The 14,383-nt window shown below is 39.3% G+C and overlaps 1 protein-coding gene across 3 annotated transcripts in view; it reads left to right on the top strand.

Moving 5' to 3' along the window:
- The first annotated feature begins 346 nt into the window (after positions 1–346).
- Positions 347–14,383, top strand: part of pex14 (peroxisomal biogenesis factor 14) — a 42,798-nt gene continuing 28,761 nt past the window's right edge. For 2 of the 3 annotated variants that reach the window (XM_058643628.1, XM_058643627.1), the window contains exons 1-2: positions 360–459; positions 2,091–2,141. In XM_058643628.1, the coding sequence (XP_058499611.1) occupies positions 424–459; positions 2,091–2,141 (87 nt within the window). In that variant the 5' untranslated portion in view covers positions 360–423. Of the gene's footprint in view, positions 460–2,090; positions 2,142–14,383 lie in introns of all 3 variants that reach the window. The other variant, XM_058643626.1, reaches the window with a different exon arrangement.

Genomic DNA, 14,383 nt, shown 5'->3' with positions numbered 1-14,383 from the left:
TGGTTTGGATATAAACATATGACTTATTCGTGGACATGCAACAAGTGAAGAAAATGTGAATAATATTCAAATAAGTGCATCAAAATGTACTGAAGCATAGACGTTGTACTAATAGATGTCCGTGCACATAGACAGATTCACTATTTTTATTTTTATTATTTTTATGACTTCAGTTCAGGTTGTGTTGTGTTTGTATTTTTTTTGCTACTTCTACAGTAAGCACGGGGGGTTCTGGGTTTAATCTGTTCACTGTGGTAAGTATTGTGTTGACTGAAGACTAGTTATTTAAGTAGTAAAATGAGTAAAGTCGTCCTAAACCAGATCTTGTGGCAACGTAACCGTCGTTCGTTCCCCCACAGGAAAAGCAATCGAGCATGGATCGTTCGAGGAGCAGCCTCTGTCAAACAAACGAGGAGTAGGAAGATGGCATCCACCGAGCAACCGGATTCACCAACACAGGTCTCCTTTGACTCGTCTTAGACATTTGTCACTTGTGCACATCAGACAGCGCACTCTTACAAAGTGTTGATATTTGGCGGCTCGTAAATGACTTCTTCTTTTGTCACGTATTTCAAAAACTACTCAATTTAGCGTTAGATAGCATGCGTGCTAGTAGCATGTTAGCTAGCTCTTACAATGTTTGAGAAGTTCCACCTCATATCTGACATGTTTGTGTTGACACAAATTGTCAAGCTGACGTCCTTGTGCTTTAACATATGATGGCCAGCTGTTTAGTGCGACTATCTGCGTCCTTCCACCTGACCATGCAGCTTTGTTTTTATGTGCAGTTAATGTTTGTTGGTTGCTTGTGGAAAGGTCACAATTAGCCGGACAAACCTGGTGGTTTGAACTCACCACTTTCTCGTGTCCTTATACTATACAAACACACACTCAATCATTGAGAGCCGACATAAGGTCAAGATTCACAAGTAGCAACTTAGGACTTGCCGATACATTGACTGCACATATTTTCAGCACAGATGTACCATATGTTGTCGTGCATAGGCAGAATTTATGTTGACCAAACTCCAAGTAGTTAGCTGGTGCACAAGCAGCCAATGTCTATTCAAAATACCTGACTATATTATGCCCTTACTTTCACCCTAGATACCTTATACGGATATAATGAGTCAGAATAAAACTACTCAGGTGTTATGACAATAGCTGATGTCACTGGTTTCTTCCAGTTAATTCACAACTACATTTTAAGACACAACTAATATCAATATATAATATGTCAAAAGATGTATATAGATGGAAAATTAAAAGTGAGGGAGTTACCACTAGTATATCATTTCCCACATTCTCACACACCTATACTGGGGCATCCTTTACTGCACAGCATAACTTCCTATAACCAAGTATATAACCATACTGAATATCATTTCCTCTTAGGACACCCTTTGGGACACTTTCATGTAGGGACAGTAGGGAACTTCACAACAGCCTTTTTGATTGGAAGGGCACCCATAGGAAAAAAGTTGCAAGAGTCTTACATGTCATTGTATCACTTTTCTCCACTAGAAATGCACTCCTTTAGAAACAATACATTTTTTAATGTATGTTTCTTTAGAGGCCACAAATGAATAGGGCACCTACTCATGTTTTTACCACTATAGAGGGTACTTGTGTGTGTCTTGTGATAGATAGATAGATAGATAGATAGATAGATAGATAGATAGATTCTAATTTAATTTACGTACTGTTATTTATTTAAGCCCTAAAGAATTTAGCACCAGATTACGTGAGATTAAGTAAACTCTTTACTCCTAATGCTCCAAACAGGCCTCTATAATCTGCTACTCATGGTCTTTTAAGTGTTCCAGAGTCCAGGTTAAAGACTAAAGGTTATTGAGCCCTTACAGGACTGTCATTTGTGCCATCTTGTTTACCCCTCCTTTTACCCTTTAATTGTTTTATGTTTTATTTTAAACTTGGAAGGCACATTGTGCTCATTTGCTTGAAAAGTTCTCCATGAATAAATATATTATTGTCGTTATTATTTGCCCAGTCACTGCTGTTGTAAAACTGACATCCCGTTTTCATCCAGTAGATGGCACTCTAATACAAGTCTTTGTTTACCTTCTCAGCCCGGCCTTCAACCCGGAGATAGTGGGGCAGCTCCCCCCAGAGAAACGCTGGTAAGAAATTGGTACTTAATACTAGTGTCTTTACTAAAGCAATATAGACTAGAAGAGACTACAGACTATATTTTATTAGACATTTCATCAGACTATACAGTTTTTTTTATGTGAATGTTATTTGGATAAAAGACAGAACATCAAATGGTAGACACATTAAAAAATCTCATGTGCAAAAGGCAATAGTATTTTCCATGTTAGATGATCATTTTCCTAATGTTGATGCTAATCAATTCTTCAGAAAAACTTTTAAACACAACAGTTTGGACACCTAAGTACCTGTTGTTACCTATCTGTGTTTCTGTTTGTCACTTAAATGAGCTACCTTATTATTTGGAAAGAATGAAAGCCTAGATTTGGTGGTGTTGTCGATGACACATAGTGGAAGAACGCTGTGTTTGTTTTTTTATGATCTGGTGATTTAAAGACGTTTGTTTCCATCTTTTCATCAACAAACCACTTTTCCTTTTCTAATCAGATGATATTACACATTCCCCAGTGAGATCAAGTATTAAAGGCATCCAATTAGCAGCCAGTCATTTAGCACCACACTGATGTCTCCAAGCCCATAATGAGTGTACTTTGTGTTCCTTGTCTTTAGAAAATAAAAAGCTTGTAGAAAGTTCTATTTTAACAGAACGCCACAGTTGCTTTAATCATGCTTAACATAAAACTTTGACCATGTAAACATCAAATTTAGTTTTGTATCAACAGTACTATTGTTTGACAATTTGTAATGAAACGTGTTAAATAAGACATGCTTGTGTGAAACAAGTGATGACAACAGTTATTACTCGGACGGTCTTATTGCTAAGTGGGATGGAATGGATCACCGGTACATTCACTGTCCTTGTGTGGACACAGCATCCAGGTTAGAGGATTGTATTGTATTGTTCAGCCTACATGTCTCAATGTCATTCACCACCATTCACTCTTCATCCTCCCCCATCATCCCTTCATGCCAAGGCTAATTTAACCCTCGGGTTATTGATTGTGGGAGCATTCTCCCAGGCTTTCTTTCAATTTACTTCAATTTCATCATCCCAGTGCGCTTCCAGACTGCCTCCTCAAAAAGGCCACCACCACCACACTCACTTCCAGCCCCTTTTCTTCTTTCTCTTTTTGATGAGCTGCTCTTTCCCAGTTAAGTGGATTATTACAGTAGGGATAATTCTTGTCACATGGCATTATTTGGATGAGGTGAATAATTGAAATTTGTGTCTGAAAGGATTTTATCTGGATGAGAGGAAAGGGAGTGCTGGCAGGGTTGGGAGGGCAGAGAGACAGAGAGAGAGAGACGGAGAGAGAAGGAGAGCGCGAGCAAGAGCAAGAGTATACACATTTGTATAACATTTATGTGCACATGTGCATGTCAGACAAGCCAGTGTGTCAGGCTGGGGACACCAGTCATGTTAACAGGTTCTGACTCACCTCACCCAGATCAGCAGGCCCTGGCACACTGTAATGGTGTGGGCTCTTCTCTTTGGCAAGAGGGCCCAGCTCAGCTGCTGGTGCCGTAGCATCTGCCCCTGCCTAAGCCAGAGGTGCAGGTCTGAACCTGCACTTACTGTTGAAAGATAAAAGCATGGAAGAAAGTGTGAGTGTGTATGTGTTCCATGGTTGACTAGTATACCAGTCACTGCCAGCTACTGTTGTTGCTTCTGGACTGTGCTCTTTGCCCGAGTACCTGGAGAAAAACCACACACATACAGGGAGAACATGCAAACTCCATACAGAAAGGCCCTCGGTTGAACCAGGTCACAAAACCGTGTCATTTTGCTGTAAGGCAACAGTGCTCGGCACTACTCTGGCATGTAGCCCCTGCTGATTATTAGTTTGATTCTTTTTTCAATAAAATGTTTTGGAAAAATGATAATGAAATGTGGCTTTTACACATTTACTCAAACAGTATATATAGTATACTTATATTTATTATATGGAGCACCCCCCCCCCCCAGAAAATACAAAAAGTTGTTATTATCAATCAAACTGATTATCAAAATAGTCGGTGATACTTTTAGCAATGATTAATCGCTGAATCGGTGCCGCCCAATTAAAATGGTTTATTAAAAATCAAATGGCGACATATATATATATATATATACACATATATAAAAAGATGATTTGACAGCTCCACAATTAGATGTGTAGCTGATTTACTCGGAGTGTTGACCCCACACCAAGTACGATTCACGCTCTTTTTATGCATCTGAAAGCCCATACTTTATATGCATTGAAAAGTCACACTCTCAAGTGGGAGGAAAAAGTGTATGGATTATGTGTGCATGTGTTCCATTTGCGTACCTCTGCGTATACATGTGAGCATAATGTAAACTGAGTGTACGTATGTGTTTAGGTTTGGGGGTTTAAAGCCAGCAGAGGGAGGGTGGTAATGGGAGGGGGAAAAAGAATTGTATGAAGAACATCCCCGGTCTCACAGCAACTTCAAAAGCTCCCCTTCCCCAGGATATTAAGTGACTGTGATGAAAAATTTAGCAAGCATTAAATAAGCCGCTTTGAAGTGATCTGTTTTAGCTCTGCAGTCTCAGAATTTCCGTAGCCGCTCTGCAGTAGCCATCATACCACAGAGGGAGAGAGAGAGTGGGAAAAGGGAAGAGTAGTGTGGGAGTTGTGGGAGACCTGGCTGGTTGGTAGAGGACATGCCAGCAGTAATCTGTCCAGCCAAAGACATGAAGGCACTACTGCTGCTACTGTCCCCTTTGGTCTCTCTCTTGCTCTTTTCTCCTCCCGTCACCTCTCCCTCCCTCATGGCTCTTCTGCTGAGCCCTGTGAGTTGCAGTCAAACAGATGTTGTTCATATGGTAGCTCTAAAAAGGGATTTTTTTTTTCTTTACTAAGTGGGTGTAACACAAATGTAACACAGTGGTGATACCAGGAAGTCAGAGTTCACTCTTGGGTCTTGACTCAGTTATTCTTTTTGTCCTTAATGACTTTCCCCATGGAATAATGTGTTCCTTAGAAATATGTCTTTCAAAAAAATGTTATATGTTTTGAAACATAAAAAAATACATTACTTTAGATTGTAATTGATATGTCATTTTTCACTACCATAAAGAAAATAATTTGAAATGGTCCCTCTTACATTAGAGAAGTGATATTTCATTTCAGTTCACGTTTATCACTGTTAAATCCATGACTTAAATGTTCAGGTTTCAACATGTTTCAAATTAATTATTGGGCAAGAATAAGAAATGAGAGCCACTAATGAGTCTGGTATGTTAACTCCATTCTGTCATGAAACTAGGCTACAATTTAGTTAGTCAAGGGAACCTTCTGAGATTTTCCTTTTTTCCTCTTTGCTCATTACTTTAATTGTAATTGTAATCCTTTATTGGGGCTGTCTGCAGTAAAGGAGAGTTATGGTCCGAGTGGGGGCGCAAGCCATAGAGATATTTCATGATTATTGGAGAAGACGGTCACTAGGTGGCAGCCACTAGTTCGGCCTTGCTGTAATTACTGGGTGGGAAGTGATGGCTAGTGTATGTGCATGTGTGTGTGCAGCGGTGTGTGAAGAGAGGAAGCTTTTTCAAATTCTGTCACCCTCCTTGAAAGGGAAAAGTCAAATAAATTTGATCACCTGCCATCTCACAATCAATACATTCTGTAACCTGTCATGTTGACGGTAAACGGAAGCGGAGAACAAAGACAGGTATAGAAATAATCTATCTTCATGTTTTTGCGGTTAATTCAAAATAACTAACTGAACCATTGCACCCTGATGTAAGATATGGCGACGGCATCGTGGCACCTCCTGTGTAATTTGTTTTCTTTGCCAGTAGATTTACATTCAGACCATGTGCACACGTCAGTCAGTTTGTTTCAGTGATCGCGGTGTAAGTTTTCTTTTTTGAAAAGCACAAAAGCGTGATTCTTTTGTTTCTCAGCACGACACTCATTGTGCATCATACGCTGTTTGTTTCGGTGGTTAATGATACAGGAAAAGCCCTCCATTTTATTGTTGCTGTGTTGCACTTTTCCCCCTCCTCACCCAACCCGGCAGCCAGCCTCCTTAGAGGACTCTGTATGAATTCTCACTGTCATGTCCAAGGACGAGTGGCGCAGGGTCAGCTAATTGCTTTTATGATTATGATTTCACGTCAGATTTATCGTGCATGCTCGGAGCACATCTTTCAGGTCCTGCAGACGTTGCTTGCTTGGATGGGGAAAATGAGTTTACAGCTTCTGGCTGTGACTTCTTGTTTAAGTGCAGGTTGCACTTTTTGACTCATTAGAGTTGAATGCACTGGGTGAATCACACAGGCTTTTCCTGTAAAAGCCTCTTTTTTTCTGTATCAGTAAGTGTACTTGTTTTTCTCATATTTAGCCACAAAAGAGCATTTACAGTATTCACTTTGTCTCGAACATGTGCTAAAGTTTGGAGGTCATAAGTGAGGGATGACACAGACAAGGATTTTTGGTTTTTCTGTCGTTTGAACTTTTTATGAGCCATAAATCTCTCATCTTTGTTTCTGTTCGCAGATGAACTCATTGAGCATAGTCCCCTCATAGTATGCCAGAATTATCAGTTGATTTCTTCTTGATGTTGGTAACTTTTTTTTTCCTGACGGTTCCACCCACCTCTTTGAAAATGATGTGCACAGATGAGTCAAACCCGTTTTATAAATTGTATTTATTTTGTGGTTTCTGTCTCATGTGCAGAGCCGGACCAGATCTGCTTTGCCAATCCAGACAATAACTTTTTTATCCTCCCCCTCTCAGTTTTTGATGAGTGCATTGGAAATCCTTTAATTTGCTGTAAAGTTCATAGTAAATGAAGAAGAAGCTGTTGTCACTGTATGTCAATAATACAGATATTTTATGTGGAGAGTTTCATGTCATGACCCGTGGCTCTTGGTTTGTTGCATTTATTTAACCTCGCCCTGACCTTCCTGGCTGTGCTGCAGTGTGACTAGTGACAGATGCAGCCTGGGAATATGGTTTGGATAGTTTTCCAATGCTCTGAGGAATGCTGAAGCTAGTTTTACACAAAGTTCATTTTGGAGACATGTTAAGTCTGTGATTAAGCCAAATTCAATAAACTTTAATGAATACTTAGGACTTTATTTGTAGGTTTTTCGTCTCTGCGAGTACATTAATGTAAACAGCATGGTAACAGAGCTGTAATTTCCTATTCTCCCACAATTTAGTGAACTGTCATAATGTGTTTACTTAAGAATTGATAGAAATATGACACTGGTTTAATTACAGCGTAGTCACTTTGCCTCAATATACTTGGGAAAGTGGCCTTATTGAGCCGAGCTTCCTTTATACTCTATTCTGCTTTGTAATTACTTCAGCTTGATTTATCGTCTTTTCTTTGTGTTTATGGTTGTAAACTGCTCGAGTGAGTAACTTGGTCTGAGAGTGGCTTGTCTCCTTGCAGCAAGGCTAGAAATCTCCCGATGAATCTGAGATGTCTCCGCTGTCAAGACTGCTCACATCGCTCTCAGCCTCCAATGTCACTTTCAAGGCATAATTACACAAGTTGTGTTGATTAGTATGAGAAGCAATTACGCTGGCTTTCCGCTGCAAATGGAGACTGTGATGGCCCTTGATTGACAGGAAGCATCCTGGCTTTAATAAGTAAATGACTATGGTAATTCAGGTACTGAGACCCTTTGATTTGTCAGCATCTTTCTAATTTTTGTGATGTCCTCTAATTTTAATGAACATGAATTTGATTGAATCCGCCTTCAACTCCCTCTGCCCCTTCACCCATATGCCTGTCTCTCCTCTTTGACCAACGAGGGAGCCATATGGTTATACTTCCAGAGCTCCTGAACAATCCTGCTGCTGGTGCTGAATTATCTCCCTCTCTCTGCATTAATCCAGTTCGTCAGGAAACAAAAATTAAATAAATAAACAAACAAACAACGTGCAATTTTGGCATGCTGTTCCAAATGCTTTTCAGCACATTACACTTTCACAAGAGTAGAAATCAGAGGAAAAATTATTTTTAATTGACACTTTGGGGAACATTTTTTTCCCTTTTTATCTGGCTTCCCAGTAAGTTATTAGCTGTTAATTTGTCGGCAAGCTCCCCTACAGCGTCAGATATTTGTTCAAATGCTGGGATCCCCTCAGTGCATTTGTAACTACACTTCAGAAAATGCTGCCCTGTCTAATTATGTAATATAATACTGCCTTTTAGGCACGTTTATTTTAATTGAATAATATTAGTTCTTGCTAAGTGTAAGCTTTCGCAACAGTAATACTTAAAAACAAAAAGGTCTCTACTATATGCAATTGACAGAAGTGTACAGTAAAATCCACCAGAGATTGCGAGTCTGCGTTTTATTCATTTTATAAAAACAATTCTTGAAGATTTAAAGCTTTTACAATAAGATCCGTGTATTTTAGATATTTGAATTGTGGCCAAACATTTGAGTGATGCTGAAATTTGATTGGCCCTACCCTCAATGTCATATTTCTTTCTTTGTTAACCACAGTTGGCCTAATCAAGTAATTCCCTGTTTGTCTTAGTAACCCCCTATAGAGTCATACATGCATAAATATAATAAAATAATTTGCTCTTGCACTCCATAGCCAGGCTGTAATTTATATGGATTGAATGAGCGCTGCATTGTGGAAAAGCACGAGTGGACCAAATGCTCGTTTGTCACCTTTAATAAATGTTGGAATGTAAATTATGAAGTTATGCTTCAGATGTAAATGCACTTTATTCCAGTCCTTTAATGTAAACAGCCCACTTCAATACATTAAGGGGTGGGTGAAGGGCGGGGGGTGGTTTTGACTTGGAATTTTGACCGTTTTCACAATCAATAATAAACACAAAAGAGCCGAGATGGGGAACATTATAACATATTTGAAGTTGGGTTCATAAATTATTGCATGAAAGCAGGCTTGTACACCAAAAATGTAAATACATTAATGTTATTAATAATGTAGTGACTAATAGTTCTATCAAGATGGTAATAGCAGTTTAATGGAATATGACAGCAAGAATGTATTACACTTCTTACATTAAGACGGGACCTCACATGACATTTATCAGGGATTTGTGAAACAATTTTTTTGATTATTTTGTTAAGTTAATTGCTACCCCCCCCCCAATGTCTTCTCTGGGAGAGGGGCAAAAATTGGTAATGGATATTAATTAATAAGTGTCAGTTTTGTGGGTTTGATTAAAAATAATGAAAGCGCAATGCTAATGGGATTTCAGAGTTGCTCTGTGTGTGGCTCCCTGAGATTGTGGCTTTATCTGGGGAATCTGAAAAAAGGAGATAGTGGGCTACTCAAGACTTAAATGAAAGTGAAATACAGAAAATGAGAAATTATCTCAAAAAGTTGAGAACTAATGTGAGAATTTTGCACTCCAATAAGCCCAACTAGATGTGTAATAATGAATGCTCAAGGTTAAGTTTTTAGTCTGTTACAATTGGAAAGTTGAGCCTGACTCTATTCTCACCTGTAGCTGAGGGATTTTTGTGAATGAAAGAAAAGAATTCTGGCAAATCTGTCTTTGTGTTATGATTTCTTTGCCAGTAATGTGATGTTGTAAAGCTTGGATGGGATGTGTGTGTCTGTGTTTGTTTCTTTCCAAAGCTTCTCTTTCAAAACTGATGCACCTATTTTGAAAGAGTATCATGAAAATTGAGCCGCACTTGGCACTGATTACAGTGTGGGATCTATGACTACATCCAAGTCCACTACAGTCAGTGTGGAGAATCCCTTGCCAAGTCTTCTTTGTGTCTGTATGCCATCTTCAGCAGAAAGAGGACTTTTAAAAGCTATCATTAAGGTGGTGCACAAGTGTAGATCAGCAGTGAAACAGAGGCTGGCACAGTAAAAAAACAGCCGTAGCCACTGACACAACTGACAATTATCCAACACCTGGACTGGTTCCCCTCCCTGGCATGTGCGTCAAGACTGACGACTTCTTGTTAATGCAGTGATTAACAGGAAGATTGCATTTGTTTTTCCTGCGCAGCTCTCCTGGCAGCAGTGCTTTGCTTTCTTTTTGATTAAAGTGGTAGATGGATGGAAGAATTGTAGCTCTGTCATGAACTTCAAAAGGACCATTGAGAGGGGGGTGTCAGAAATGTAATAAATAGAGGACAGTCAGAGGCCTTTTTGTCCCACCCATCTGCATTATGTTTATTGCGGGGTTTGGAATTTTGCGGGAGGTATTGGTGGCCATAACAGTGTTTGGTTGTCTCCAAATATAACCAAGTTTTTTTGTATGTCTCTCCCTTCTAAGTTTCTATTTTTTAGTGTGTTTTTTTTTCCTGCGACGAAGTGACTGTCCGTCCTCATGTCACATCTATAGGATTACTTCATGGCTTTTCCCTCTTCCATGCTGTATTGAGTGGGATTTTTAAGTATCCTGGGGATAAGAAAAGGGTTGTAAAGGGGCTTCGTCAAACAGCCCGTGCTTTTGAAATGCAGAGAGTGGCATTGTCATGTGTTTTCCGTGTCAAGGTCGACAGAAAATGTCAGAACAGGTGCATGTCTGCTGCTGAGCTGCTTGCCAACTCAGCCCATTTGCTGTAACACACCACCCTGTGTCACACAGTGGTTCACTGTTGTTGTCTTCTGTCTTCATTCTTTTGGAGGAGCCTGGCAAAACATGTACTTTCCACTGTCACCACATAAGCTGATGTACAGTTGAATTGGGTGTGTATGCCTAAGCTATGACCATTGCCTCAGATTCTCATTTCGTGACAAAAAGTGTGGGTGTTGTGCAGCAGTGACGTGCAACATTCCTTTCTGGTTCTTTCTTTTCTTGTCTGAGTCCTCTAAACTGATTAGAACATCTTGAGAGACATAACTTTGAAAGGGTAAACACATTTCTTTAGAGTGATGATTGCAGCACAACAAAAACATTATTTTAAACCATAAATAAAGACATCAAATTTACATAATAAATATATTAGATTTAAGAAAGTGTTCTATAGGAGTATGTACTATACGTACTGCTTTATACAACTGTCTTATTTTTGGACTACATCTGGCAAACACGTGTATTGAGTTGCATCGTGATGAAATGTCACACTTGATTTTGCCACTTATGACATTCTATAAGCAAATTAAATCTCCCGTGTGTGACCTCACCATAGTGCAGAAATGTTGAAATGAAGAATCGTTATTCTGTGTGATGTGTATGCTCATATCCTGAAATGAGAAGACTCAGAGCTGCTACGTCTTTGACTCTGATATAAGCAATGCATTCTTTCTACACTCATCCTAGTTTCAAACTTAGATTCTCCCTGGCAGTAGGAGGTCTCCAGAAAAGGAGAGTTGGTCAGCATTTTTCTCTGTCACTTAGTGTGATCAGGAGCAGACTGCATTTGCTCTTCTTTTTTTTTTTTCAAAACCAGATGAAAGGCCTTTCTCATTTGATGATAATTTCAGTCCGTCTTATCTGTCGCTGTAGATATGTGGCGCATTGTCTTGGCAAGTGTGTCTAAATGTTTGTGACTGGTCTCAGTGCAAAATAGGCCACAAGGGTAAACTACAAGGCTTTTTTCCTCCCCTTTGACTTAACCATACCATGCCTGACCAGTAGATGGCGATGTTAATCTTCTTTGGCTCAGCTCCTGCCTCGGTTCATCTGCCATTATACCATCCTTTTGCCCACTCGCTGAGCAAAGAGGGGTCTCACCCTGTATGGAGGGTCATGCCACCAATTCCTGGCCCCCTTTGAAGATCATGAAATTGCTGATCCAAGACGCACGATTAGTGCATTCAGCCTATCAATTGGAGAAGAGTTGACGTGTGATTATAATGTCACTGGAATGTCACAATCTGTCTGGTTGTCTTTGTGAGCATACTCTCATTCTGTGACACAGTGTGTCCAAGAAGGAATCATTTGATCAATAAAAGGACACTGCTCTCCCTCCATTGTCACTGGCCTCTCTATTCTGTTTTATTAGTCAATTTGGCAGGCTGGCTGTACTTGCACATTAAACCCATGCCAACTTGCTGCAGCTTCACCCCAGCTTCCTGCTTTATTTGCTTATCATAAAGGTTCACTTCATGTTGCTTCTGTGTGTGTGTGTGTGTGTTTCTGTGAGTGGGTGCTGCCTCAGTGAGAGGAGCAGTTTGGATCAGCAGAGGATAGGCTTGTCACAGTAAGTTGCTTGTGACGGCAGCAGATCTTCTCCTGACACCACAACACAACTTCTGTGGTGTGTCGCTTGGACACAAGGTTCACATTGTTTGCTACTGGTGCCGCTCACATTTTCCTCAATCAACTAATTGAATGTGAAAAGCCAGCGGGCCTCGATGATATGAAGGACAACACACAGTGCAGTGGCAGTGTCAAGAAAATCCTTCGTGCCTGTTTATGTGACGCTATCTGGTTGCTTTTCCATTGTAGGTCGCAAAGGATATGACAACAAATTTATGCAAATCGTTTTTTATTACTAAAAACTTCAATTTTAAAAGATGGATTTATTTATTATCATGGTATATATGATACAACAAATGTCTGGAAAGCTTTCCCTTAAAGTGCACATACAATGATCAAATGACAAGCATAGATAAAAAAAACAAGTAGAGAAAAAGTTGGTCTTAAAAGTGTGTCTTCTTCGTTTTTTAAATAACAAAATCATAAGTGTTTTTTAAATTTAAGTAAGCAACTACTGATTGATTCATTTTCTATAACTCATGCTTTGTATTCATAATTAAAGCACATTTTAGCTTGTCTAGAATTACATTTCTTAAAAGTGGGACCATTAACTTACAACTTTGTATAACAAATGAGTTGAATTCATAATTTTACTGGTGATGTTGATAAGAGAATTGATAATTGAAAAAATTATATTTTTGATTGGTTTAAATATTTTTTCTTGATCAAACATTTCCATGCACACTGTATTTTAAATCTTGAGCTCTCCTGTGTTTTGTTAAGTCTCGTCCATGACTGAAAAGCACATGGAGCTGCTTGTCACAGAATGTCATCATTGACTCTTTGAAAAAAAAAAAAAAAAAAGAAAAGCTTCAAATTACAGGAAAGAGGCACTGCATTAAAGAACAAAGGAGATCGATGGCAGTACATTAAATTTATGCGAATGAAAAAAAGTCAACTAATTAAAATTGATTACTCCTGCTTTGTAAATGTGTTTCTGAATTAAATTATTGTATGAAAACATTTTGACCAATTGAGGAGCTGAGGAAGTATCCATTACTGGATTGCAGCTGAGAAGGGGCTGGAATGTTTTGTGGTGGCTAAGTAGTTTGTTGTGCTCCACAGCGACTCCCCTCTCGCACCCCCACTGCTAAAGTGCCATGGGTTAATCTCTGATGACCCTCATCTCTCAGAGCAGCTCCAGCCTCATGGTTTGGGCCTTTTACCTGAATTAAAAGGAATTTGCGGCCTATATAAGAATTTTTGTCCAAAGTAAGTGAAAGTGGGGTGTCACTGACAGAGTCGTTGCTCTTTAGTCATCAGGGCTCTCGGGGCTGCGCAGGCCCCACTGGAGAAGTCCTTATCTAAACAGTCATCTGTCTCGCTGGTTTAGCAAGGGCAACCCCAGGCACCATGACTGACAGTTACACATTAAGAAATGTCAGGCTCTGGTTTACAACCTATTTCTCAAGAGATTTTTGATTTGGCTTACATGTTTCTCCACTTTGTTTGAATATATCTTATTCTATATCTTATTAGTGAAGTTTAAACACTTAACTTGAACCAATAAATGTACAGTATATTGAATCCTAAAATATGTGGCTACAGTTTTGACTTATAATTTCACACCATAGCAAAAAAATGTCTCTGTAATTACAGACGAGAACAGAGGAAGGAGCAGGTCAACTTCCTCTCCCTTCATAACCTCAGCACGAGTCTCCTCGGGCATTATTATCTGTTTTTATCTGTACTCTGTTTTTACAGTGTGACCGTGTCCTCATTGGATCAAATGTTCTTTAGCCCCTTTCTTGGGCTGAACCTGCTCAACTTTTCCGTTTATGTGATGAGCTCTGAAAAGGAAATGCTGTTCAATGGAAATTTTGGTCTGTACATACAGTGGTCTTGAAAAAAAAAAAAAGAAGCTTGATTTCCGTCCACCCCCCACCCTTGCCCCCATTTACAAATTGCATAATGCACTTTTGATGTCATGATTGTAGCTTTGCCAGTGGCTCTAACACTGACACTAATACCGTGGTGTATGTTATTTTTAAACCTTTGCAATTCAAATGTCAATGATGTTTTCCATGACCCTTTTCCATCTGTTGAATTGTTGACTTTGACCTTTTTT

The sequence above is a fragment of the Solea solea genome, chromosome 11 (genome assembly GCF_958295425.1).
Source record: "Solea solea chromosome 11, fSolSol10.1, whole genome shotgun sequence".
In the NCBI taxonomy this organism is placed as follows: domain Eukaryota; kingdom Metazoa; phylum Chordata; class Actinopteri; order Pleuronectiformes; family Soleidae; genus Solea; species Solea solea.
Note: the sequence above shows the minus strand (reverse complement) of the source record. Positions and strands in the feature narration are given on the sequence as shown.